Source organism: Temnothorax americanus, unplaced genomic scaffold, assembly GCF_048541705.1.
Source record: "Temnothorax americanus isolate GAGA-0224 unplaced genomic scaffold, ASM4854170v1 Scaffold20, whole genome shotgun sequence".
NCBI classification, from domain to species: Eukaryota; Metazoa; Arthropoda; class Insecta; order Hymenoptera; family Formicidae; genus Temnothorax; species Temnothorax americanus.
In genome coordinates this window covers 3,745,434-3,772,955 of record NW_027509339.1, presented here as the reverse complement: position 1 = coordinate 3,772,955, position 27,522 = coordinate 3,745,434, and the positions used below count along the sequence as shown (strand labels likewise).

General features: G+C 39.3%; 1 protein-coding gene across 2 annotated transcripts; it reads right to left on the bottom strand.

Annotated features, from left to right (window-relative positions):
• Position 1: 1 nt before the first annotated feature.
• Positions 2–20,045, bottom strand: LOC143897468 (uncharacterized). Of its 2 annotated transcripts, none has more exons than XM_077406164.1 (6): positions 17,905–20,045; positions 6,086–6,343; positions 5,412–5,548; positions 4,396–4,855; positions 2,266–2,452; positions 2–1,766 (listed from the first exon to the last, which is right to left on the bottom strand). In XM_077406164.1, the coding sequence occupies exons 1-6, from the start codon at positions 17,935–17,937 to the stop codon at positions 1,525–1,527; spliced, it is 1,317 nt and encodes a 438-aa protein (XP_077262290.1). In that variant the 5' UTR covers positions 17,938–20,045; the 3' UTR covers positions 2–1,524. The 2 variants fall into 2 exon arrangements, with proteins under 2 accessions (XP_077262290.1, XP_077262291.1); XM_077406165.1 differs by having other exon boundaries at positions 4,396–4,840; positions 17,905–20,042.
• Positions 20,046–27,522: the final 7,477 nt, after the last annotated feature.

The window sequence follows — 27,522 nt, the reverse complement described above, 5'->3', positions numbered from 1 at the left end:
CGCGATTAGTTTTACTCCCTCTCTTTCTCTCGTATGAGCATTATTGTTAAATATATAAAACTTCCCTTTTTTTTCCGAGCGTTTTTTTCTTATAAGATAACTTCAAGAGACACGCAAAGTTATTGAACATGCAATACAGGCGTATATTATTAATGCTTTTTAACATACTCAGCTGAATGTATAATAATTCGGCGAACAAGGTAATTTTTCTCCGCTCAAACTTCCAACTTTTTTTTCTCCCTATTGATTCTTGTCCCTATTGATTCAGAACTTGAGAGTCATAGACCTCCTCCAAAATATCTTTTACTTAATTCCGATATATTATATATAGATTCTCGTAATAATAATATACGTATAAAACATCTGCGCTGTTAAAAGGTATGCTGTAAAATGCGAGCCGCAATTGTGTTTATTTACAAGGTGAGATAAATTCGTGCAACCACCCCAAATGTTTTTCCCGTTCGAGTTCCTTCGCATTCGGCGAGGTTCTTATTATCCTATTACACGAGCGATCCGCTCGCATGATCAGGTCACGTGATAGCATTGCACGTTTGAGAGACTCATCGTAGTGAGACTAATTTTTTTCGTATTTGAGCAATATCGAGAGACAGATCGTGAAACTTTCGACGGAAATTGCATGATGTGCGCGAAATGTTTGGGGAATAGTGCATTACAAGTTAACTAACAAACGAATAAGGTTCGCGAGAAAAACGCGATTAAGTATAACTCAATTTTTAGCAATTTTTCTCACTTCGTCTAACTGTTCGATAACAAGACTCGACCAATCAGTCAAATGATGCATTATTAACATCACACAACACAGAACAGAAATTGTTCTTCTTGAACGCTGTCTTTACTTAGAATCAAAAAGGTGAAAAATTAGGCAAGAGATAGAGAGGCTCTATGTGCTTCTTGTGTTTATGTAGAAAAATGAAAAAAGTGCTTCCTCATGAAGACGCGCGCGTAAACACGTCCTAAGTCTAGTCTACCGCATCTACATCGCAAGACAAAGCAGATGTTCTGTGTTCAAATCCGATGACAGATTCTTTTCACGAATTCCCAATTTACTTTCACTCGAACGTTCGTCGTTAAATTTATTTTATTCTACACGGGAAGCACAGTCATTTGCCACCGGGCGTTCCTCGTTACGAGAGCTATTATTTCGTTCCACGGTGGGCGGCAACGTTCGCTTGTCCGAACGTTAATTCAGTGCTCGCTGCCGGAATCGCTCCTCGACGAAGTTGCGGTACGCGACTATCGTATCATATCAGTGACGAAAGATTAATTAAGGATACATCTCATCGCCACTGAAGTGGGACAAATATCTCGCGCTTTTCGAAGCGAGGAGTCAAGTGGTTCGTAAACGATATGACATTGCCCTCCTTCTCGCAGATAAACGTCTTGGTCTCCAAGTAACCCTACATTAATTATACCCTGTACGATATGCGCGCGCGTTACACCGTACAACTTGATGAGGAGTATTCGGCGCGAGTGATTTATGTATCTCTCTTATCGCGCGTCGCTCTATTGCATGGTCGAACGACCGGTGTAACCGGGCGTGGTGTCGCAATATTTCCTGGTGCGGTCTCGGACCAGCTCGTCGATGGACTTGTTCTGCTGCACCGTCGAGGACAGATTGTGAAGACGCGACGCCAAGTAGCACATGATAAAGGCCGATAACACGAGTAGAGCACCCAATCCCGTCGCCACGTAGAGAAAATTTCCGCAGCTACCTTCGAGGCCGGCCGTAACTTTGTCGTACAGGTCTACGATAATGAGGGGAAATATTAATTAGAATTATAGCGATCGCCTTATGTCCCTCCCGCTTTTTCCCGTTAGATCAGAGGTTGGTATAAACTTTTCCCATAAAGAGCCGGATAAATATTTTAGACTTTGCTGGCTAACTAGTAACCATATAAGAGAACGATCATCAAGTATGGTCATATAACGGAAGAGGAAATATATTTTTTATTGACCGAATTTTAAATATAATAATTAATTTGAAACGAGAAATTCAAAATGTAATAGTAATTAATTATTATTGAATTTCGAATTTAGCGTAAAAATTAGTAAATAATAATTACGCGAACCCCATTCAAAAAACAATGGATCTTTTGCCGACTTCTGATCTAGAGCGGATTTTAATCTCTAAGTTACACGTAAATCTTATCGCAGAGTCTCGCGAGAATTAACATCAGAGAGATCAATCTCGATTACAAAGTCAAGGGATTTAATTTCTCTGTGATTAAGAAATATGAAGCTTACCATCCGGCATCATCACCGTATACTCAATATTTTCTTTGAACTTCGTGTACGGCGTGGAGTCGTTGTACCTTTTGATCAAACGCTCGACCTTCGGGAGGAACTCGCCTAATACTTCCACATTCGCCTCGACGGCTCTCTTCCTCTTTTTCCCGTGTCCCGAAGGTTCGAAAAGATCGAGACAGAAGTCCTGTGAAAATAAAGGGCTATGGCATAATACGCGATAGATAACAGGCATTTGCCGTATTTAATTAGAAAGTCTCGATAAGTCGCGGAAGGTTACTGTAACAATTAAAATGAACAAATTTGAATTAATTAATGTAACGTAGGCGATGTAATATAGATGTAGGTTGAAGTATAGAGATTGAAATGATAGAATGAAATATACATAAATAACATGCTGTCGACACAGATAATGTCTGTGGCTACGGCAATTTATATCTCTTCCATCGCGACTTCTAGATTTACCGACCTACGAATCGTCTTATGTAAGATTCATAAGCAAGAGATTTTTCCACATTTCAGATAGTTAATTTCTTGTACCTCGATCTCGATGATATCTTTGACGTTGAATGTCACGCCTACATCCGTTGTAAAAATGGATTTTTGTATGCACATCATACATGCTATGTATATTTCAAAACTATCGCGTTTTCTTTCTGTCATAAATTTTACCGACGTGAAACATGCCGGTACATTTAATGCATTCAAATATAGATGAGTTTCGCTAAAATGATTTCATTCTAGTATGTAATACGTAGACAGTATGTCCAGTATGTAACACGCATCGTATTGCAGAGCGAGTTATGCAGCATAATTATCTTTGACTATATTATACACTTATAAAAAAATATATTTTTTGTTGTGTGTTAACTGCAGTTTTAAACTTTAACGGACAGACTCTTGTTCAGTGTTTTATTTAGCTAAAAATGAAAAAAGAAAGTAATAGAAACATGCCTTTTACGGTCGGGCTGAATCTTTGTGTCCAATAATATTTTTGTGTATACATTTTTTTCCAGCTCAGCAAATTGCGCGCCGCCGCGCCGAGTAATATCGGTCTTGAAACATAGTCTCAAGCTAAAGCCGAAATAGCACACGTAATTAAATTGATAATCAATTTAATAATTATGGCGCTAATTAAAAATAAAAATGTCTATTTTTCTGTTGAATAATATTTAAGAAATAGCTGGGCTGATGGGATATGATATGAGTCTACGCGTTACTAATAATAAAAATAAATTCTGAACTGCTTAGAATTTTACGATATTTTGTTGTAAATTCAGATATATTCTATAAAGATGTCTTAGAATTAGTACGAAATGGATATAACTAGATTAATTAAGATTAATTGATTAATTAATTAATGTAAGTGGATAGATAGCCAGATTTAAGCTTGTTGATTATATAAAAAGATAATTAAAACAAAAATAAAGCATTATTATAAATTACTCCAGTTTTTAAATATCATTAGCAAACGAGATTTCCTACGGCCAACAATTTCAAGACACCACTCTGGCACTCGTCATATCCCACGAAGTATTCAATGAAAATTAATTATAGAGGAAAACATTATTACAGCCCTTTTTTGTTGGAACAGTAAACCCACATACTTAAATCGATAAATAATCGATTTAAATTTTGATACCCCAATAAGCATTCCTTATTAAATCACAAAGAATTTATTGCGAAAAATATCACCTCAGCTAGGTTCAAATCTGGTTAATAAAGGTGCTTATTAACCTGCAATTTAACACAGATGTTTATTAATACCAAAATTTAAATCGATTATTGCTGTGAAAAAGAGCTGTTCTTTAAAAACCGGCAAAAAATCGTCACGCAGTTTACTGAGTTTGGAAAAGTTATATGTATAAAATTTACACAGAAATATTATAATTAGGCTATCAAAATCCAGCCCGACCGAAAATGGCATGTTTTCTAATTAATTTTAGAATTTTATTGTTAATATAAAACTAACAAAAAACAAATATAGATTACAAACTTAAGGTAAATATACATTAAAATTTTATTATCTGGTAAATGGTGTTTTTCTCTTTAATTGATTGTACACACACAACATAACGGTTCTGTTTCAGTTGTTATCAATAAATCATATCGAAAATCGTTATCGCTTACCGGTTGACAGTCCTGCGGCTCCATGCACGCTTTTATCTGCGAGTGAATCCAAAGGGTGGAACGCTCTCTCATCGAGCTCAGCAGGAATGCCTCGAAGTCGAGAAAGACCTCGTTCTTGCGCTCGCGGTACCTCGCCGGCTGATGCGGAATGATGGACGCAAAATCGCGATTCCTGCAGCCATCCTTCACGAGCACGACGCTACCGGAAGCGTGGGGTTGATCTGGATCGGGACTGACCGTCACCTCCAGCAGCTTGATGTATCCCCAGGCGCTGTCCGGGCTGATGCGGGCGCGCAGCTGCAGCTTCGTGCCGATCGGCACCGCCTGATCGACCGTCTGCGAATTATCGGACACGTTGCCGGTCGCCTCGCGATAAAGGGCCACCTCGTACTCGAGCCGGCCCGGCGTCTCCTCCACCACTCCGGACACTCTGGCGCCGTGCGGACTGAAACGATTAACCCTTTAAAGCAGACGCGCGTCGTCGCTTCAGCACGTTGCGTTTTCTCTTGCTGTTATATCAGCTATCGTTAATTCTACACTTTTGCCACAAATCTCTCCCATTTACATATATAAATTAAAAATACCTATATCACTCTCCTTAACGTTTCAAATGATTAATTTATATGAACAATCGTGTCCTCTTCAGTTTTTCATCGCGGAAAGACGAAGGTATTCTTGGTTCTTATTAGGATGCCGCGATTATTCGCATAGATCGTCCAAGCAAAGGATAAAAGACAATTATGATACGTTCAAGCTTCCTGCTTTTGACGGCGCTCGGTACGTCTGCATCGCTATTATGAAATATGATAATTAAATAAGCGGATAACCGTTTCTTCTCGAGGCAGGAACTCGCGCAGAAATGCCGCTCCTCGGCGGACGCGATACGCGAACGCGGCGTGGCGTGGCGGAAATAATGCTCGTCCATTACCCGCGAGATTTCGACGAAGATTATACATATATATATATATATATATATATATATATATATACTTATACGCGGAATGCGTGTGACTTACAAAGTGCCGGCGAAACCGGCAGCCTTGTGCCTGAGCAGCGTCGGCTCGGGCGGTCGGCACATCAGGATCAGCTCTTGGTCGGCCAGCATCACCACGCCGGGAAAGGCGGGGAACCACACCCGCAAGTGGATGAATCCCTGTGGTGGGGGATCAATCGCGATGATAACAGCTCGTTGCACAAGAGAATTGATTAATAACGTGATTTTTGCGAGTTACACGGTCCAATTTTTACAAGGATGTCCCGCGAGATGCGCCGCGCCGAGCGCTCAAAATGTAGGACGTTCGTAGCCGCGAAGCGCGGAATTATACGAACGGTGCAGTTAAACTCGGACGTATTTACCAACCAGCGGGCTAATTCGAGCGTTAGCTATCGCTTCTGATCGCTTCTCGAAATATTATAACGGCATCCGATGCCTGATACGATCCGATTGGACGCACAAAGCGTTTCGCTGGTATATGTATATACGCGATAGCAGTATTATAGCTCCCGAGACTCATGAGAGGGAATCAATTGCGAATTAGAAACGCTATCGACCGATCGCGATCCGTAAAGGCTGTTCCGTTTGTGCGACGTCAGCTACAAGTTCCGAACGGGGGCCGGGGGGGGGGAAACGGAGCGGACCCCGTAAAAATCGCGTTCCGCGTAACTCGCCCGATCGCTCTCGATGACTCACGTTTCTCTTGAGGATGCCGCATCGGGAGAAGTCAGTCACCTTCAGGAAGTAGTTATCCTCCTGCGGATCGTTCGGGTCCGGCCTGATCTGGCAGTGAATGTCGGCGAGCGGATTCGCCGATCTGTCGTCCGCGAAGAGCGGCGCGCCTCTGAAGCCGACCGGCCTTTTGATCTTCGCTGTCAGGAGATCGGCCGCCGATCCCGCGCCGCTGCACTGAATGTCCGATACCTCGTAATCCTGGGCAACGGCGGCGGCGACCTGAAACGCCCGAGTCAAAGAGATGATCATTCGGCGATCGGAGGACGAGAGGGCGGCGGCGGCGGAAGAGATTTCAGGGCGGCATCGCGGCACGGCGGGAGTGACGTGCCGCTTCTCATCCCACGGGCGCGACCGTTTCCACGGTCTCTTCTTGAAACTGTCGCGGCCCAGTCGCGCGCGATTATTCTGTCGTCCTCCCGAACGATGCCCCGAAGCAGCGTTTTAACGTTTCTCAGTCTCTTTCTTTTTGAAATTATGTCCGACAATTTATTTTACTCGATCCATCGTGCGCCGTCCTCTCTCTTTCGACCTTTGCACTATCGTCTTAACGATCGGTTGTAATTGGGAAGGGAACGTTCCGCGCTGCATTTTAATGGAATTAAACTATTTTATCCCTTAGCATACGTTCTTGGTCTCGTTGAGACAATACGACGTCGTGAATTCATCGTTGCCAGGTTTATTCGATCAGGAAACAACATTTTAAAAGAGCACTTTTCGCGAGAGGTTAATTACTTTCGACCTGATGACGCCAACCCCGTATGGGACCGGGGTGTATAGAATAGTCCCATGGTATGTTCTGCCTGTCGTAAGAGGCGACTAAAAGAACAAGTATATATAGGGACAACAGCTAGCTAAGTCACTATCGGGGCTGGACAGAATTCTCGACAGGTCCGATACTGAACACTCATAGACGCCAATCAACTGATTAGGCGGCTGCGATGTGAAAGGCAACGGGAAACTATCACCATTAATGTACTTATCCCTAATATAACGTATCTAATAATGATGGCATCTTCTGGAGTAAAAGATTCCAGAGGTAAAATAGTCCCCCGGTCGGATATCTCCGGAAGAGGATTACTTCGGGGGGAGGGGGTGTCCCCAAAGAGAAGTAGGTGTATGGAAAACAATAAAGAGTAAGAGAGATAGGAAACCTGCTGAGACATGAAGGATTAATTTGCGATATATTGAAGGCGGAGATAGGAAAGAGAGGTAGAAATAGACTCAGATTAGATTGTTGTTCACAAATAGTCAAAGACATAGGATGCTCTACTTTCAAGAAAATGCGTATAGGTTTAGTTCAAGATAGGAAAAAATGGAGATACGCGTCCAACCAGTCCTCGGACTGAAAACTTGGATGATGATGAAGCTAAAACGACGTTACAGCAGAACGTCTCGTAGAGCAAATAGTACCGTATGATAAGTATAGAACAGAGCGATAACGTACGCGCGTTCGGCTCGTAAACAGAATAGCGAATTACGTTCATGGAGTGAACTTCCATAAATATAGCGGCTAAAACCTAACAACCGTATTATTTTATAACTGTTATGCAGCTAACATCCTTTTTTTCCACGGCAATTTACTGCCGTTCAGTCGCGCTCGCGGCACTATAGCGGATCGCGCATTATTTTCAATTTTAACCAGATTTACTTTCTTCTTAGAAGAAACCCCGTTGCCCTGGTTTACCAAAATTGCATAAACGCTTTAATCGATTTGAATTTCTTTCCGCGAGAGCGGCGCGAATATGGGGTCAGGAGTAATACGGACTGGAATCGTCGTATGAAACGTTCAAGGCGAATTGGTTATTTAAATCTAATTGCAGGAGAAGAGGATTTTCAGTTAAAAAATAAAACTTATTGAGATAGCGATTATATTTATTAAATTGTGAAATATTGAAAGGGGCAGCTCTTTTATGGATTATGTTTCGGAAATAGATAATAAGATTTTAATTTATATTTATCCCTAATCTCTGTAATCTGTATTTGTTCCTTATTAGTTTCTAACAACATTAAAAATATTATAATATTATATGTAGGTATAATGTATATATGTATAATATTTTATAAATGTTATGACATTATAAAATATCATAACTTTTAATATTTTATATAATATTAACAATTAAATTCTACAATTAATTAGAGAAGGCGCCATTTTCGGTTGGGCTGGATAGGTGTAAATTTTGTATACTTTTTTCATCTTAGTAAACTGCGCGTCGATTATTTATTCGGTCTTAAAACATAACTTTTTGTTAGAACAATAAATCCACATATTTAAATCGATTTAACTTTTGATGTTAATATAAGCATCCCTTTTAAATCACTGTAAAGAATTTATTGTGAAAAATTATCAGACTAAGGTTCAAGTTTATACTTATCTTCAACCAGTGATGACATTTTTACCAATTCGACCACTGAGGCAAAATTAAATTCTATATATTCTGTACGAAAATTCTTGCATTGGACATAAATTTAATTTAGATATTTGTTGCTAATGCCTCTTGCAACTGCAAGTCACATTGTGAAAAATCGCCCGAGACTCGTTGCAATTTGTCTTCAGCTATGCTACAATACTTGAAAGAATAACGGCAACTTATATACAACGGACAATTATCGATTTTATCGTTGGTACATATACCGTCGCATTTATTCAAGAGTTTCAATTATTTCACTTAAACTCCCCAGCACACCTACACGAGCAACGCGAATGTGCGAATAATTATTTCCCTTTAATCGCCTCTTTATTGGTACTTTATATGTATTGCGCGCGGGCTGCCTCGGTCGTTTGCCTTGCATAAGGCGCAAAATATAGAATGGAATATACGTTTATACTTCCGGGGGCCTCTCTCTCTCTCCGCGAGAGAAGTATACGCGATACAATAAAAGCGATTAAGCGTCCAATTAATCTACGTTACGATACCCGGGACGTCCGCCTTTCGTCGCTCGCGACGACACACACACACGCTCGCATTAATTATCGCCGATGAAAAGGCGACCTGCACGGTGAGTCTCGGGGACGACCTCGGTGCCGACGACATTTACAACGCCATTACGTTGCCATTGGTAAGGAACAAGGTGACCAGCACGCGACCAGAACCGAGAACCCACTTCGATATACGGTTAACGGTGTAAGGAAACGCTCTGGTGGCCGCGTAAGATATTCGTTATGTGCACCATACACATTTATATATTACACGAGCGTCTCTGCCGTAGTACATTGCCCGTGCTCATCGTACGGGTCACGGTTAGGCCGTATTTTTCGAGATCCGCTCGCAATCATACCGATTCATGTGGATATCAGATCGATCCGCGAGCGCATCCGCATTTACCACCGTATAGGCGTGTTCGTCGCGATCGGGTTTCTAGCGCGTACGTATGAATTTAAAGGGATTCTGTCGGTCGGAGCGACAGAGATTGCTGACGATGCGAAGAAGTATATTGTATTATTGATTGAAAGCGGGAAAGCTACGTTTCGCACTCGTCTCGTTTTAAAACTCCGCAAAAAATATGTATTATGACTCGACTTGATTATGTATATATTGGTTATTGATACATATTAATTATTGGAGCTATTTATAAATTACACCGAGCTATTCATTAAGATACTTGCAACATCAACACCCAGAAAGTCGATTTTAATATTTCCTATAATCTAAATTGCATTCTGTTAAGAATAAAAATATGACATTGTTTGAAAAAGAAGATATACTATTAAAATATTTAATCAAAGCAATTTTACATTATTAAATAGTTCAATTTTTACTGATTAATATATAAGACTTTTAGGGGTAAGGTAACATTCTTTACATTTTGATCGATGTGTTAAAAGATAAGAGTATAAAATGACATTGTGAAATTATATCGATCACAAAAGTAGTTTGTTAGAATTAGCCGAGTTTGAAAAACGTTTTAAATTTAACGGTAGATATTATAGAAAAAATTTATATCGCTATAAAGTTTATGCATCAGGTTTATAAATTCATGGTTGCATAGACAGCTAGGACAGATTAAATTCGTAGACACGTAGATGGCTCGAGCTATAGATCGCTAGGTTCACCGCTACATCCGCAAATCCACAGATCTATAGATGTGTAAATTGCTTTACACTTCGCCGAACCTACAAATTATTAATATTATTTGAAATTACAAATTGTTGGAATCGCTGGTTCACAAATCCCTTAAGGTCTTTGGACTTATAGATTCTTATCTCCATAAAATTACGTTTGACAATAATAATAATTTGTAATAATATTACGTGCATTATTAGGCTTTAGCTTGAGACTGGGTTTCAAGGCCGATAATACTCAGCACGCAGTTTGCTGAGTTGATGATTGTGAGTAGTCGTAATCTCTAATTTAAACATGATTATTAGATTGTCAACGTTTTACTTTCTATTTTTTAGGTTTTATTTCCTATTCTGAGTATCGTCTGATAAACTTTTAAGATAAGATTCGATAACGACTATAAATACAACTCTTAAAAACACCTTTAATAATTTATTCATTTTTATTTTGCGCAATATGCAATGAATATTGTTAGAAGCGTATTGCGCCAATTACATCTCTTCATAATCTATTTGCCTACGAGATTATTAAAATCCCTATTATATCTTTTCCATTAACAAATTATAACGGTGTTTTTGCATTTCACAGCTTTTGTCGCATTTAACAATGTAATGGAGCGTTTAACAAAGCTCTATTACATGTGCTAATAAAATTAAAACTACTGAAATAAATGATAATTCGCGGCAGGTGCTTTGCGACGTGAAAATATCAACTATACCAAGCGCTGCAAATTTACATTTGCGCTTTCGCATTTATCGAATTCACGATGCTCATCCCGTTTGAGGTAACGATTCTCTAAAACTGAAAAACGTCTTTGATTAAAAATTCATTAAAGACGAAACGTAACATGCGGATTACGTGAACAGTTGGAAATGGCACTTTCTCTTTTTTTTTAATTAAAGAATTAAAATATATATGGTAAAAGGAAAGAGATTCGTAAGAGCAAGTGGGAAAAGAATCAAAGTGATTAATCCTTACTTTTCAACTTAATCCTAACTTTAGGGAATCAATTACAGACTTTAATCCTCGTAAAGAATACGCTTTAACGAAAGATAGTAGTTATTTTGCGAGTGTTAAAAATTCGCAAACTTTTTATAAATTAAACTTTTCTTTCAGAAATTTATAACATGATTTTAGATATATTTAGAATCTTAATAAAAGATTCTCCACTCTAAAAACTGAATATGAAGCATAAAAACTCACAAACTTATGTTAATTCTATAAATTCGGTTTACCGTTTATACTTTTGAGTATAAAATACGGCTTAATTAAATTAGTTAAAATTCCTTGTAGGTATTTCGCTGTTTTTTCAAATCTCTTTCGTTGTTATAACAATTACCTTTGTAAAGGAAAAAATAAATGACGATGCGGACGATTTGACTTATTCGCTAAATCGGCTAAATCTATCAAATAAACGTCGGGGGAATGCGAGAGTAGAATATTCAAATAAAGCGATCGACGATTGTCGGCCATTAATATTCGGAAACTCTTGGCGATGCAGGCGCAGTCAATATTCCTAATGGCTTCGACGACAAGCAACTCGCTTGATCGAAATATTTAGGTGTCGAGCGTCCGGTTTCGTGTGCGCGCATTACGTCTTTCAACGAACAAACTTTCATCGAGACGCTGGCGCTGTTCTCTCGACGAACTTGGTCCGGAATTGATAGGAATTGCGCGACTCTCGTCGGGAAGTCGATCGAGTGATTACGCGTGTCGATATGATAGCTCGAGAAATTTGCAAGATGGGGGAGGGAGGACCTGGGAGGAACTTGGAATTAAGCTGAGAGCCAAGTGATTGGTAGTGATAAATTAAAATGCGAATTCCCCGGATTTTTGCACATTACATCCGCTACCGCGGACCATTTTCTTAATATTATCATATTTCTCCTGAGACGTACGTTACAAAATTTCACAGTTACTTAATACACTCAAATATATAGGTCAGATATGTGTTTTTTCAGGTGTACTTTAACACTTTCTCCTCATTACATAAAAATTATTAGATAAGAGAAACACGCGCGTAAATTAAAAAGAACAATTAAATATAAGTATGTAACAATACTAGTTTTATGATACATATATCTATTTTATAAAAATATTGTTCAGTGATACGTGATACTTTCCGATGATTCCTTACAAAATATTCAAATCGACACTGTGTGAAAAATTCCATCATTGAAATTAAAGTTGCGACTTCTAGAATAAATCGAGTACACGCTCACATTAATCTGTTTTAAAGCAAATCGATCGAAAAGCGACATATACGATTTTGTTTTTCATCGAGGGATGAGCAAAACGTAACGGGAATAAAGAATAGGAATATAGCTCGAAATCTGCCACGCGAGACGAAGCGGCTGCGATTGGCCAGGCAGAGACGGACAGTCCGCCGGCCTTTTATTTCGGTCTCATCCGAGGAGAACCGCAAACCTTCTCTTTATGACTCCATAAATCCCGGTTTTTTTTTAATGCCACTTTAGTCCCGCGACTCGTTCATCCACGGCATCGGCGCCGCTCTTGTCACCGGTTACAATTCGGTGTACAGTTAAACCTTACGATGCGCGAGAGACAAACCTACCTGCCAAATAAACCGCCGAAACGGCCTGGAATTTGACGATATAAAAGCACGTTAATTAAAGGATGTAAAACGCGAAACGTACCGAAATGTGTTACTGTATCGAAAGAATTTTATTGGCAATCAAGGAGAGAAGAGAAAGAGAGAAACAGACGGGCGGAGAGATAGGCCCATAAAAATGAAATAAAGCTGTCAAGGAGTAACTGTATTAAAGATAATAAAATTGTTGCGTATTGAACGGGGTTCATTGAGAGATAAGACGTTTCTCAGAACGGAACGCAGTCAGAAAACATTCCAGAGCCAGAAAAGATCGATTTTTAATAGAAAAATGAATCGTGGATATATAATAAGGTGGTAAGCTTGTAATAATTATATAGACTTTTTCACAAAGCATTAGTTAGCGCGTTATTAATAACCCACAATCAACGTAAAAAATTTACAAGTATTATTTCTTCAGAGACCTTTTCTTCACAAAGAGATACCCTGGCAAGTAGAATCGTAAAATATTAATTCCCTTGATGAGGATATATTATTGTAGGGTAAAAATATAAGGATAAATTCTCTTTATACTTTCTCTAGAAGAACGGAATATTATTCAGAAACAATATTTTTCAAGATTTACACATTTTTGGCACCTATAACCAACTCATCGAGTATTCAATCGTCGCGTAAACGTTATATCGGTTATATCGTCGGATACAACGACACCTTTGTGTTGCCAAACTCGAACAGATTGTGCGCATAATTAGAATTTTAATCACCTATAAACGGATTAATTTCAACTCTAATTTAAACTTTAAATCGAACGCGTTAAATTTCAGTTAAACTTCGCGACGGGGAATTGTTTTCGGTAAAACGCGCGCGCGGATCGACGATGACGCGCGAATAAATAAACGTCCGTGCGTTATATTTTTCAATAAATCCGTTATAAAAGAACTTTTTTATCGCGTCTACCAGCACACATTGTTACGCGATGTTGCATGTGACACAGGCAGGTATATATTGGGAAGAATGACCGCGCGCGCGATACGTGGCATGAAACCGTTTACACGAAGGAATTATGACGATATACATAATCCTCTTGATACTTTCGTGCGCACGTGTGTGTTAAAGTATTCCGACATATCGCGTTTCACGTGGCGAAATTAGTTGCCGCGTACCCCATCGCGGGGAGAGATGTCCGACACAATTTAATTATTTCGTCATTTGGGGAAGCCATTAATATTTCAAATGTATCAAACGTATATCGGCGCAGCCGGTCGTGCGATTCGCTTTAAATTGCCCCGTTATCGTATTTCGTCGCCTCGAATGTCACGTATTAATAGGGTGCATTTTTAATTATCCTCGGCGAAGCCACCGCGCGCGACCTCCACACTCTCGTGTACTCGCCCCTTTTTCCTTTTCTCTCTTTCGCGCGCTTTCGGGGGGGTTTGGGAAATTAAAGTGGATCGACGCAGTAGAGCGCGTCGACGCCGCGGCGGGCGCATTATTTTCGACGCGGCATGATTTAATGGCGTAATATAGAAATACATCGAACGCGCTCGGGTTTTTCGCAAAATGGAGTATCGCGTGAGGGAACGATCGTTCCCGCCCTGCGCGTCGTCCCAGTTAAAATGAAAACCGATCATTTCTTTAGAACGAAATATCTTCCGAGGCCGCGCGCGCGCGGTGTGGCCTGTTTCGCCAACGGAAATTAATTGAGATTGTCATTATCGGCAGATATCAAGAGACACGGTAGTGTCTCGCGCCAAGTACGCGCGAAGCGAGACGCACCGTGACTCTTTTACGCGAACACATGAGTTGCGAGTATCCGAGATTTTGAGATCTCAATAACGAGTGAACGGATCAACTTCTAAGTAGGTTCGATTGATAGCTTGGGGTTTGATTTATAAATAAGAGTCTTTTTTTTTCGTTACGTGCCTTACGAGCGAAGATATTGCAATGCAAAGACCAAATGTGGAAAATTTTTTTTTAAGAAACGTCCACGTCGGACAAAAATGGCGGCTGGTGTGTCACTTTCCCATTTTTGACACGAGAGTGCACTCGTGCACTGTCGCAGTGCGTGACAGTTTTTTACAACCTAGAAAAGGATAAGTGTAAGTGTGTGATAGTCGTGACCGTTGCCGCGTCGTGACAGATAGTGAAATATATATAAGTATTGACCGTAAAGAGCTGATGCCGAGAGATCTTTAAGAAGGAAGGTGTATCTACAAAATCGTACAAACACGTACGTATATGCTGCCTTGTAAAAGTTGTCAAACTGTATGTTTACGCGAGCGTTACTTCTGTAGTAACTTACGATAATTTATGCCGGGATTACGATGAATTTAACGTAACGGGACGCGACGGACGCGAAGTAACGTAACGTGAACTTAAGAAATTACGATCGCCGTAATTTAAAGATAACCTTAATCTTAACCTTCTATTCATACCAAGCTGTCAAATCATTTCTGAAATGCACGCTGCTTCACGTTACGGCGATCGTAATTTCTTAAGTTTACGTTACGTTACTTCGCGTCCGTCGCGTCCCGTTACGTTAAATTCATCGTAATCCCGGCATTACTCGTTTACGCGGGATGAATTATCATAAGTTGCTACAGAATCTCCATTTACGTGGAGGAATTATCGTATAAGTTACTACGGAAGTAAAACGCTCGCGTAAACATAGTATACGTGACAGATAGTGTGTGTGTGTGTGTGTGTGTGTGTGTGTGTGTGTGTGTGTGTGTGTGTGTGTGTGTGTGTGTGTGTGTGTGTGTAATTAAAATTATTTATATTTATATTATACATGTATATAATTTATTTAGTATTTATAGGATGATCTCTCTCTCGGCAGCAGGACGAGAAAAGCGGAAAAGCGACAACAATATTTCGACAGATTCGATAGATCGTATAGATGACATGCCCTTTTTAGAAGAGGATGCGTAACACTACAAAACGCATGATATCAGTACAAAATTACCTTTTTCAAAAAAGGTAAAAAAGGGCGCCAAGTACACGCGTGGTTGTTACCTCGAAAAAAAACCCAAGTGGTAGTATCATTAATTTTATTCAAAAATAAATAAAATCTATTCTAACCTAGGTGGTAGTAGCTTTATTAATTTTTAAACAAAATTATTAAATTATAAAATAAAAATATTTAATTAAAATAAAATAAATAAATTTTTCTTGTAAAAAACTTGGCGCTGCTTTTTTAAGGTTCTAAAAAAGCAGCGCCAAGTTTTTTACAAGAAAAATTTATTTATTTTATTTTAATTAAATATTTTTATTTTATAATTTAATAATTTTGTTTAAAAATTAATAAAGCTACTACTATATAGGTTTGAATAGATTTTATTTATTTTTGATTAAAATTAATGATACTACCACTTGGTATTTTTTTCGAGGTAACAACCACGCGTGTACTTGGCGCCCTTTTTTTACCTTTTTTGAAAATTTCGAAATCGCGGCGGGTTGCCGCGTGAAAAGAAAAAAAGAACGACGTGGAGTTCGACAGACGCGGATAAATAGAGAAAATTGAAGTTGGGAGTTGCAAGGAGGGTTATTAAATGTCGTAAAAAGAAAGATAAAACTGATGATAACTGCATGATAATGGTAAGATCTCCCTTTTCTATCAGCTATATATATTTCGATAATGTCAAATTTTATCGACAGAAAATCGCAACTCTCGTTCGTAAACACGTTCATAATCGTGAACTGAATTTTCACGCGATATTTCCAGACGCCTTCTTTTTTTGTTAAAAGATTGCGTGTCTCGCGGTTGACGGGAGTCAATAGAAGGGATCAGTGCGGCGGTTCTTCGATAAAACCGACGTTTTCTAAACATTGTGTAGATTCATTGCGTGACAAACTGTCATCACGCGATGTCAAACAAACCCCCCTGGCGCCGCGCAACAAACATAAGTCACCGAGAACGGACGATATGGAAATCTAGCGGTCGTCCATCATCCACGATCGACCTGATTTATCCGCAAGAGTCGTCGAAAAACCGTCCTTCACCGTCGATAAAGATTGCGGGACGTGCTTTAACATCCAAGTCGGATGGGCGAAAGGGCGAGACAAGTAAGAATTCTCGACTGGGAATTTAAATTTGACTGGATGTCGAAATTTTATTTTTTTTTTTTCAATGAAAAATTGAAGAGTTTAGTTCTTCAATATGATTTAAGCCGAGTTGTTTAAGAGAGCGTTAAATGAAAATTAATTTTAAATTGATAAAAGTAAAATTAAATAATTTATCTTAAAACTTGAGGAATGAACTATAGATTTACTTTCGCAAAACCTTAAAAAAGAGAATTTGCGCTAAGCCTTTCGTGTACCTCATGACAAATTTATGTAGCGGAACGGTGCAAATCAAATAACCAGTAACTCGCTACTTCGAAAGAAGCTCGCGAATCTCCAATATCACGGAAGCGCGCGCACTTTCAAAGTACTTTAAATAAATAATAAGAGTGTATATAGCTTTAATATATTATAATATACTTATACATATACTTTATATGTATAAAATGTATTTTATATATTTAAAAAGAATGTAAATAAATTTTATTAAAATTGTGTAATATTTGTTCTTATACATTATTATTTGAAAACGATGTAGTAATATTTCTAAATTAGCATAATTTGTAACTAAAATATAAGAATTCTATATATTTAATAAATAACTCTTATATGCATTTATAACTTATACTAACTCTAATTTATTTACACTTATACTAATTTAGTATTATTGCTAGACTGTTTTCAAATAATAATTAGAACAAGTGTTACACAATTTCGATAGATTCTATTTTATTCCTACTTTATCTTATCTTATCTTATTTACTTTATTTGTATCTTCTAGAGAGCTCTAATTAAAACGATGCAAATATATCAAAACTAACAAGGCTGATTAGACTTACAATTAGAGCTGATGCGTTAGACTTAGGGCTGGTCAACTCCGTTTCACCTTTCAATAAAACGTCTAACAATTTATCTGACAGGTTTCTTAAATTTCTTTTCCCGTGTCATCGATACAGAAAGAAAGGAAATCAGAGCTACATATAACCGGCATAAACAAATCTTTTACTTCTATAACGTCATCAGATGAAGATATTCGCGATATTATCGACACAAATTAACCCCGCGCGCCGCCATTCGAACCGACTCACCGTGCAAAATCCGGCGATCAGAACTCTCCACATGATCTCGCCGAGCTATTTGGTTCTTTCTCACGTGTCGTCGGCGTTCACTTCCCCTCGTTAACTCGAGAAATGTTTACCAGAGTACACTCGAGACACTCTTTCCGGAACCGGGGGACGCGCCGCCGGCAAAGGGATGCAATTTTGACGAAGACCCTCGATGGACTGAAGGCGCGTGTATCGTGCCGGGGCACGCGGAGGACTCCTTTCCCCCCCCCCCCGGTGTATTATCCAGCCGGGCACACCGCGTCGTCCCCCGACGAGAAGGGGCCGCGCGGCGCTCTATGGCAGAAACCGGGGAACCAAGAGAACACCACCGCCGCCGCGCACCGGGCCCGTCCGGAGTACTGTTAATGCATGCTCGGTGCCTCCACTAACGACCATCCTCGCTTCATGCCGCTCGCGCGCTCGTCCAGCGACGGCCTCGAATAACGCGCGCGAACACCGCGATTTCTTGGCTTCCTCGGACCAGAAGGATCTGACCCGAGAATGACCAGACGTCCTAGTTTCCGAGGACACGTCGGGGGGGCTCCTTAAGTCGTATACGCGACCATCCTAATCTCGTTCAATTTTGTATACGGGGTGTTTTCATCGCTTGATGATTTCCGCGTTCTATTTCCCTTTATCAAACGATTCGTCTAGTTTCCACCTGTATTTTTGTATCCAGAAATTTGATGAATCTGTTACCCCTTTAGAATAAGGTAATGTGACAGCGTGAAATTTACTGATCGAAAGAATAAAAAGGTGGACACTCGTTATCGCTGCATATATAAGTTTAATTTTGTCTCGAGATAATATATTGTGATTTACGATTTATAATTTTTCACACGGGACTTCCGTTCTGAATGACGCGAATATTTATTACATCTCATTTACAATAGCGACCGGAAAAAATAACAAGATATTAATAATATTTCGCTTAAGAACACAGCTAGAAGCGGATTTTCCATTGGGCGCGAGTGAGAAAAACGTGTATATTTCTAAGCATACGGCGCCGCTTCATCTTTTTAGCTTATTTTATGAGAAGCGGTTATTATGGTTTATGATTATGGCATCTTGCTGCCAACGTTAAATCAAGTTACGAGACTGATCTATATAGTCGCAAAAGAATTTCAACAATTTCCGTTGCCTCCGCTTGTGAATGCATTTCGGTCTGGTTTGAGAAGACCAGCGGAACCAGCGAGTCGCGAAATATTATGCGATTCTGACACGCATAATAGACGAATTGCTTAACCGGTTATTGACTTCTCCTCCCTGGATGATTCTGGGTCAATATTTGCCTCATCGATTGTAGAATATTATATTGAGCAGAGTGAGAAGAACGAAAGAGGAGGAAGTTTTAACAGAAATTCCTTCAACTGTTCAAATATTTTGTTTTCTCCTTTTCGTTGAATAATAAAATTTAAATTTTATTGCAACCCCGTAGCGACAATGAAATGTAGATAATTTGAGATAGATGCTCAACTACTCACATTAGACATATCTTATCTCGAAAGGAAGAAAGAAGAGTCGAAAACTTTTCGAAAAGAACAAAGAAAAATCGAGATTACAGACTTTCTCTCGTCTCCTCTTCTTCACTGAAATTTACGCCGTGATAAAATTTTATCTGTTCGCTACGTTTTTTTTCTTTTTGTAATTGTGGCCTCATTTTGCGAAAATTGACTCTTTTGTGTTGTGACAGGACGCTCTTCCCCGGAGATGTGATATATCGCTACATGGAATGGTGGATTAAGTGCTTATCGACGTCATGTGCTCCCGTAAAAAGTGAGAATGACGGTCCCGTCGCCGAACATTCGCACCGCGGACTTTACCGTACTTGTCACTGACTGCGAGTGACTGATAGAGCACGATGCGGTGTCACGCATTCTCGAAACGCGCGTATAGTACCTAGTCCACTCGGGAGCGAAGAAATTGCCTTCCGTTATTTTTCGCATGCCTGCCCCGTCGTTTAACTTGAGTGCGCACGCCGCGCCGGTTTTATTTTACTATCGCCGAAATAAATCGTTTATCCTCGTTACATACTGATACACATTGTATATTCATCATTTAAACCCATCAAAAGGATTCCTCGTGCAATAATCGCGAGCACTACCTCTTGCTTTTAATTCGCATTTTTAGCTACAAAATTTTGACGTTATTATATTATTATTAAAAATTAATATTAAATTATTTAATATATTTTATTAAAATATATAATGCATATATTATTTTATTATTATCTACAACTAAATATGTAAATCACAATATAACTATAATTTTTTTACTCTCTGGAACTACAGGAACTTTCCTATAACGAATTTAAACTTAATAAGAATAATAATAATTTATTGCATAAAGATGGGCTTTAAAGATAAATAAATACAAAGAGTATGAATGGAGATAGCTCACTATTATTGTAAACTTTAATATGAGTAAATCTTTTATCTACCTCTCCTATACTTATTAAAGTACAATTTAATATATTTAAATTAAATTCAATTTATAAATATAAAAAACGGACCATGTATATGTATTTTGCCACAGACTCGCGCTCTTCTCGTAATATATAAAATTTTAAATCGCAGTTCGTTCAACATGCCATGCGTATAAACTTGACTCGTCCAGTAAAACGTCCACGGTGTTAAATTAATTTTTACGAAACGGCAACGCGATCGATGCAATTCTCGTCGTCATTCTCAACGTCTTCGTCCTCCTTGTACGTTGTTGTCATCCGCGATTCGCCGGCGTTCGTTATGGTCCGTGACGTTAGGAAGGCATGCTGCACGCGCTGTTACATCAGCGCCGACGTAACAGCGCCGGCGAGGCGCTAACAATTACGTCGTTAATCGTGAACTTGCACGTGAGCGCGCGAGCGAAAGGCTCCGCGCCGATCGGAAGTTCCGACGAGTGTGGAGTGTGGAAGGCTGAGGCAAGCGAATTCTGATGCGCGAGAGCGCGCGCTATGCGCTCGCGGCTCGCGGAAAAGAACGCGCGGGGAACGTCGAAAAAAAACTGCCTCGCTCGCGCGCCGCTGGCCTCACCGCGGCTGCTGGCACTCTTGGCAGTGCTGGCTTTTTTCTCTCGCAGTCCCTTCTCGGAGAGTCGCGGTAAGATTCATTCGCCGCCGCGAATTCGACAGGAGCGCGCGAGCCGCGCGTTGACCGTGATGGATCCCGGGAGCGATGCTTCCAACGACCGAAACCGCGAAACGCAAAACAGCGCCAGTCCGTTAACTTAAATGATGCTGTGTTCCGTGATAGTTTTTTCAATATTTCAGTACACAAGTCTGATACTGTTACTAATTAAGTAATTCTATCGCATCACGTTGCAACTATCACGCACTCATTAACAAGATTTTATAAGACTATCTCGAATCTGAAAATAGCTTTACACAATTGTTGTTTACCAAGTATTATATTTCGTTGTGTTTTGCCATCGAGATTTGAGAAATTATCCTTTAATTTTATTTAAAAAAATATAATTTAAATATATCAGTCTTTAGCTCACTGTAATATTTTTCATTTATTTTTCATTAATTAATTATTTATTTATCTAAGCAAATAATTCTTTTGCGCTATACGCTGAACAAAGCGTTTAATTTATTAATATCGTTATATGTTATGTTATATCTATTAATATCAAAGCTGATGTCAAGTTTCGTACGTGCCTATCAACTATTAGATTAATCAGTGTAAAAGCGTACAGCGGTTTCAACTGTATGTATACGAAACACAACAACCGTTTTCAATACCACAATTTTCAGCGTAAATAAATACATTTATTGATCACTCCACTTTCTGGATTTTGTGCAGCGCACGTTTACTCGCGTACGTAAACAATTCATTTCCTTTCGCGTAGCCATCGAAAAATAACGGGTGAATAACGGATATTAATGGTAAACTTTCCAAAACAAATTTTCACCATTTTAAGTTTGTATATTTTCCAAAGAAAATCTTCTTTAATTTACCTATTCTTCACAAGACCGCGATAATTTCGCGGCGAGTTGAATTCAATTTTGCACGTTCATGAAATATCATTACGGTACTTTTTTTCGATCGTTAAAATAAGTGCAGAGCTATTTTATTTTCAGATAAGCTTGAGACCGGGCAATTTAAACAAAATATCTTGAAGGGCGCGCACTAAGCTTTCATTATACAATTGTAAACTCCAGAGAAGTATAAGGTTATCGTAATTTAAAATGTATGTAGAACATTAAAAAAAATTAGGCTAATTAAAAATGTACAACTTGGTTGAATCATCGATATATTCGTTTGCGAGATATTTGGCATTTCAAAATAAATAACAATATTTACGAAATTCATATCATATTTAATATTAATATTTGATAAATATCAATGCCAAAATACCGCAGTTACAATATTAATATTTAATATTGTTTAAAAATCAATTTTTTCGTGGAATTAAAAAAAAAATTTTTTAAATTTACAATGAATAGTTAAATTTAAAATCAAAAAGACCCCTCGAGCACTCCATATATGTTCTGAAATATTCTCAGACGTTTTTAAATATTCATTATATATCATAGTTTATTCTGATTTTTCAATAAACGCCCAAAAATTACATATATTTTTCATGTCTGTTTGTAGATATCATCTTTCATTAAAAATTTGAATCTCTCCAATCAAATGTCACATAATGCGTTACCAATGATGGCAATAATAAAAAATTTATTGTAATCGTATTTATATAAAGAAAGTGAGAAACATATTATCGGCTGTCGCTTGGCAATCGCAAACGAATTAACGATATGTAATAAATTCGCGACACTTAAAAAGGTTTAAATAATGAAAAAAATAGAATGAAGCCTGATAAGCTATTTTTTTTTCCAGTGCATCCTCACAACAAAGAGATACGGTCTATCTGCAGGAGACGACGCGGTGCGCGAATCGCGATATTGTTTCTCGTCTCATCTCTCTTCTCCTTCATTAGGCCGCTGGAGCGAGGAGGTAAAACGAAAGCGGGGGGTACGGCCGCGTGGCGGCGGTTAGCCAGCGTATCATTAATTATCCCGATAGCTTCGGCGCTGCGCGCGCGTTATTATCAATTAAGGCAGCCCTCGGACGCGGCAATTTCCTTCGCGCCGCCTGTTACAGAGCGCGGCGATCGCGATACGAGCCACGGCTATTTTGTTCGCCACGCTCGGCCGTTCGCGAAAAGAAATTAGACAGGATGAAGGGCGATCGCCCGATAATCGCGCCCGCACGCGAGCGGATTAAGCCCCCGTAGGGACGTTATCGAGGTATCGACGAATGTGTCGGTGTATCCGGATATTTTATTTACGAGCGCTCGGACGTTTTATTGCGTTCCTCGAATCATTTTCGAAAATTACGCAGAAAAGCAAAGTTTAAACTGATGGTAATAACTTGTTTGTGCAGATCAGTAATTTTTTATAATTATAAATGAAAATTAAAAGTTGTGGAAAAGGGCGCGTAAGATTCTATTTAATCTTGGGTTATACTTGGACGCCTAAACAATCCCCTAATTGTTAACAGTCATTTGTTACTTTGTATGGGAAAATGTAGAGGCATTTCACCTATAGCGACGTTTCTGCTCGTGCGCTACTTTTTCTCCAGCTACCAACATTTTCTCAAATTGTTAAATTAATGTCACAACGGGAAAATACTATATGCCTTTGGCTGGTTCGTTTATTCCTAACGTTAAATAAGAGCAAGACGGTCGGTTACAAACCGCCGATTAGCGTTCGTCGAAGACACCCAGCAGTATACACGTGTGTAATTGCGGCAGCGCGATATAATTTTCTCTAAAGGAAATTTGCATCCTAGACTGCACAATTGCACACGAGTGCGTGCAAAATTACTAGAGGGAAGGCGGGTCGTATAAGCATTGCGCAATAATGACGCTCTGAGTAAATGAGCGTAAGAAAAACACAATAGTATGCTAATTACCTATCGGTTATATTATCCGCGCGGTCCGCAGGGCAGAGGGAATCTCGCTCGTTGTCTGAAATTCTTTTTCCGCGCCGCGTCATCGCGCGGTACAATAATTCCATTATTAGCATCGTCGTTAATTGGGTTAACGCCGCAGCATGCAGAGACGCACCCGCGTTAATAAATGGCTCGCTCTTGCGTGTAACACATATATGTTAATGTGCAGGTTTCCGCTAATTCCGCGACGCTTCCGCGGAAATCCTCCGTAGATTCAATTATTAATATAAATGCGTTAATTCTAAAACCCTCTAATTAACGTTAACGTCCATCTCGATAATCGCTTTCGGGCAGAGCAATAGCGAAATTATGCGTTCGTAATCGCGTCCGAGATTAATCGTCCGAAATTCACATCCGCTTTCATGTGCGCGGCCCTCGACTTTGGCCGCCAGAGATGTCATTTATTTTCATCTGATATTCCCGTTCGTGGGTCAGGAGGTATGGAAAGACACAAAAAGCATCTTTGCGAACTGCACGGGAATTAGGATTCTCATTTGCTGAGTTTTTCATATTTAGAGTAAGCTAGAGTAAGTTTGCTAGAAATTGCTTAAATTGAAAATCCAGAAAAGTCATGATTATTTATCACATAAAAAATGTCAGATACAGAAATGGTCGTTAACTGAAGGCAAAATTAGCAGACGGATCCGAGAAATGTGCAAAAAATGCCGTATGTATCTTCGTTCTTCGTAATTTGTTTCACTTCAACGGAGAATTTACATTTATTCTTACCATTTGCTTCCGATTTCAGTTTACTTTTCCTCTTCATCGTACAGCAAAATTTTAAAGCGTTCTCATTACCTACTGCAAAATTTTTTTATCTCCTCTTTCTCTCTCTCTCACACACACACACACACACACACATACACACACATCATATTCCTCTTTACCTTATTATTTTCGATTAATATTAATAATAATTAAATAATGAATTAATATTAATAATAATATTATAATAATGATATTAATAATAATAACTCTAATAAAATAAAAATAGAGTTAAAATGATTGCAAATGTGCTTTAGAAAATTAATAATAATTTATATAGTTAATAATGATAATAATAATAACTCATAAGGATAATAATGATAATTTGTAGAGTTAATAATGATCATTTGGACGCAGTTCTGCAATGCGGAACCAACTCCAAAACCTTACTTTTCCGCTAGAGCAAGTTTCGCGAAACATCAGAAATAAAATTCTGCGCCAAAGTTATCTCAAATATATATAACGACCGTACTATAATCCTCAAATACAATTCCATGTGTTACATGCGTTTTTCTATATAGGTCTATATATTAGGTACTACAGGTCTTTACGATCACTTTGTAATACAGAATTAAAAATCACGAAAATTGGTTCTTTATTGCATAACTGCATTCATTTATTCGCTGCTATTATTCATTTCCTGTTATATACAGCACGTAATAATGTTATCATTATTACTACCGTATAAATATAGAGTCGAAGAAAATTTATTCGTAGTTTTTGTAGTACTCTACCGTACGGCTTAAATGCAACGTATGATTTATGTGGAACTGCTATAATACGAGATTCCCCGTGAATTCCATGTGTTACGCTTCGTCCCTAGTTCCTGGAAATGTTCCGGCTACTACTATTATATCATTACTGAACGGGTTCGCTCAGCCATCGAAGGGCGATGATAAAAGTCGACATTTCACGCTTCGCCGAGTTACCGCTGATTTCTGGAGGACAGAACTCCTTCTTGAGAAAGCTTCCGTCCACAGGATTGGTAGCCTGCTGGCAGCAGGATCGGTGGACCAAGTTTCGGAATGTGCATTGCTCGTGAAAATATATCGCTGTTCTGAAAACAGGGTCGCAATGTCAGCAACATCGTCGTTTTTTTACTCTTCGGAATAAAAAACGTCGTACAAATTATCTAAAAATCTTTCATCTAAAAAAGTAATGTCTGTACCGAATACCAAGAGTAATATTAAATTTTCAGAAGCCATGCGCACAATTTGAAATATATATGTAAGTTTTTCTTCATCCCTTATCCAGGCAATCTATTTTCAAAACGCGCGCACGCGTGGAAATATATATTATTTTTAACTAGAAAACTCACGTTATCTAAAAGCATTATATGCACATAAATATGTCTGTTTCCTTCTGCAAAATTTAGATATTGCGTCCTGATTTCTGGAGCCACCCATTTTTATATATTCTAGATTGTAATTTCAGCTTAAAATTTTAATGATCGCCTAAATAAAAAAAAAAGCCAATTTCTTTCTCAAAAAAGTAATTTGTCGTACATCTTTGATAATTCAAAGAGAATCGGTTTTCCGCACCGCAATAATGATAATTATTCAATCTTTACGTCGTCACGTAAAATCTGTTTGTACGCAGAGGTATCGACGTGCAGACACTTCAATTGAGCACCGGAATTAAAATCGGGCTTCCTGTACACACGAGGGATCTGTTCTTTTTTTCCAACCGCGCAGTTACACGTATTCCACAATATCGGAGAGGGGGGGGGGCGAAACTGCGCAAAGTTACAGAACGGTAACCCCGTCTAATCGGCGCACGTGGAAAAACTCAATTTTCTAGCCGAGCGCGTCGCGCTCGCGCGCGGATCAGATCTGATCCCCGTGATGCCCGTCGCCCCCCCTTCCCCCATCCCAAGAAGGACCGCGGAAGAATCGCGCGCGCGTTTACCGGGAAAAAGATCGCTTCTGGAATTCTCCTCGCCGAAGAGCTTTGCCGCCGTTCACGCCTCGGGGCGTTTTGGCATACAGCATGGAAAAATCCGCGTGGCGGATGCGCGCAACGGTCCGCACACATATTTAATTCATTTCCGTTTTCTCTCCCGGGAAATCGACCCACGAGGGGGATGAGAAGAGAAACGCGGAAGGTCCCGCCGCGAGGTACGCGGAAAAAACGCGCGCACGCGACCACCGTCGCTTTCCATTTCCCTCCCCGTTTTTTCTCCCACACCCGCGGCTAAGTCCCGTTGAAATCCCGGCGACTTTTTTGCTTATTAAGAACTTATATACCGAACCGCGTTTAACTTCGGCGCGTATTTGCCGAACGCCCCTTCGCGATTCACGCGCCATGACGCGCGCTCGTCGGCAATTAATAAGCGCCGCGTTCTCCGCTCAGAAATATAAATCACGTCCGACATTGTGCACAGGTAGCACGAGGTGTAATCTTCCGCCGAGCGGACTCTTCGACCGATCCGAAAATCCATCTCTTCACAGTCGAGATTTATCACGCGAGGTTCACCGATTTTTAATGCTAATTAATCATTGATCGTTTTAAACCGCGTCTGCGTTACGGTCCAATTGAAAGAAATTATTGAAACGTTTCATTTATCATTTATTCACGTCCCGGTGTGTTTGCACGCGTTCCATATTTAACGCTAAACGCAGCTGTTTGATTTTTAACCAGAAGCAATAGATATATATGCAACATGTCATGAAGGGACGGAATTTGCATGATTTTTTTTTTTTCATATAAAATAAATAAAACCCGAAAACACCCCAAACGGTCAGGTTCACCGCTGAAGCCGAGGCACGAAATACGGATATCGAGGTTTAATTTAGCGAAAGTACTGTATTTATATCGCACGCGTCGGTCTGGGCGGGCGCAAACCGAGAGCCGACGAACGTTTATAAATACATAAACG

Bases quoted from the DNA above. Each gene is read 5' to 3' on its own strand.
- LOC143897468 (XM_077406164.1), bottom strand. From the start codon at position 17,937: ATGTGGAGAGTTCTGATCGCCGGATTTTGCACG. The intron at 2,453-4,395 runs GTAAGCGATAAC...TTATTTTCACAG, and splicing joins AGCCGCAGGACTGTCAACCG to GACTTCTGTCTCGATCTTTT. The intron at 1,767-2,265 runs GTAAGCTTCATA...TCATTATCGTAG, and splicing joins TACGGTGATGATGCCGGATG to ACCTGTACGACAAAGTTACG.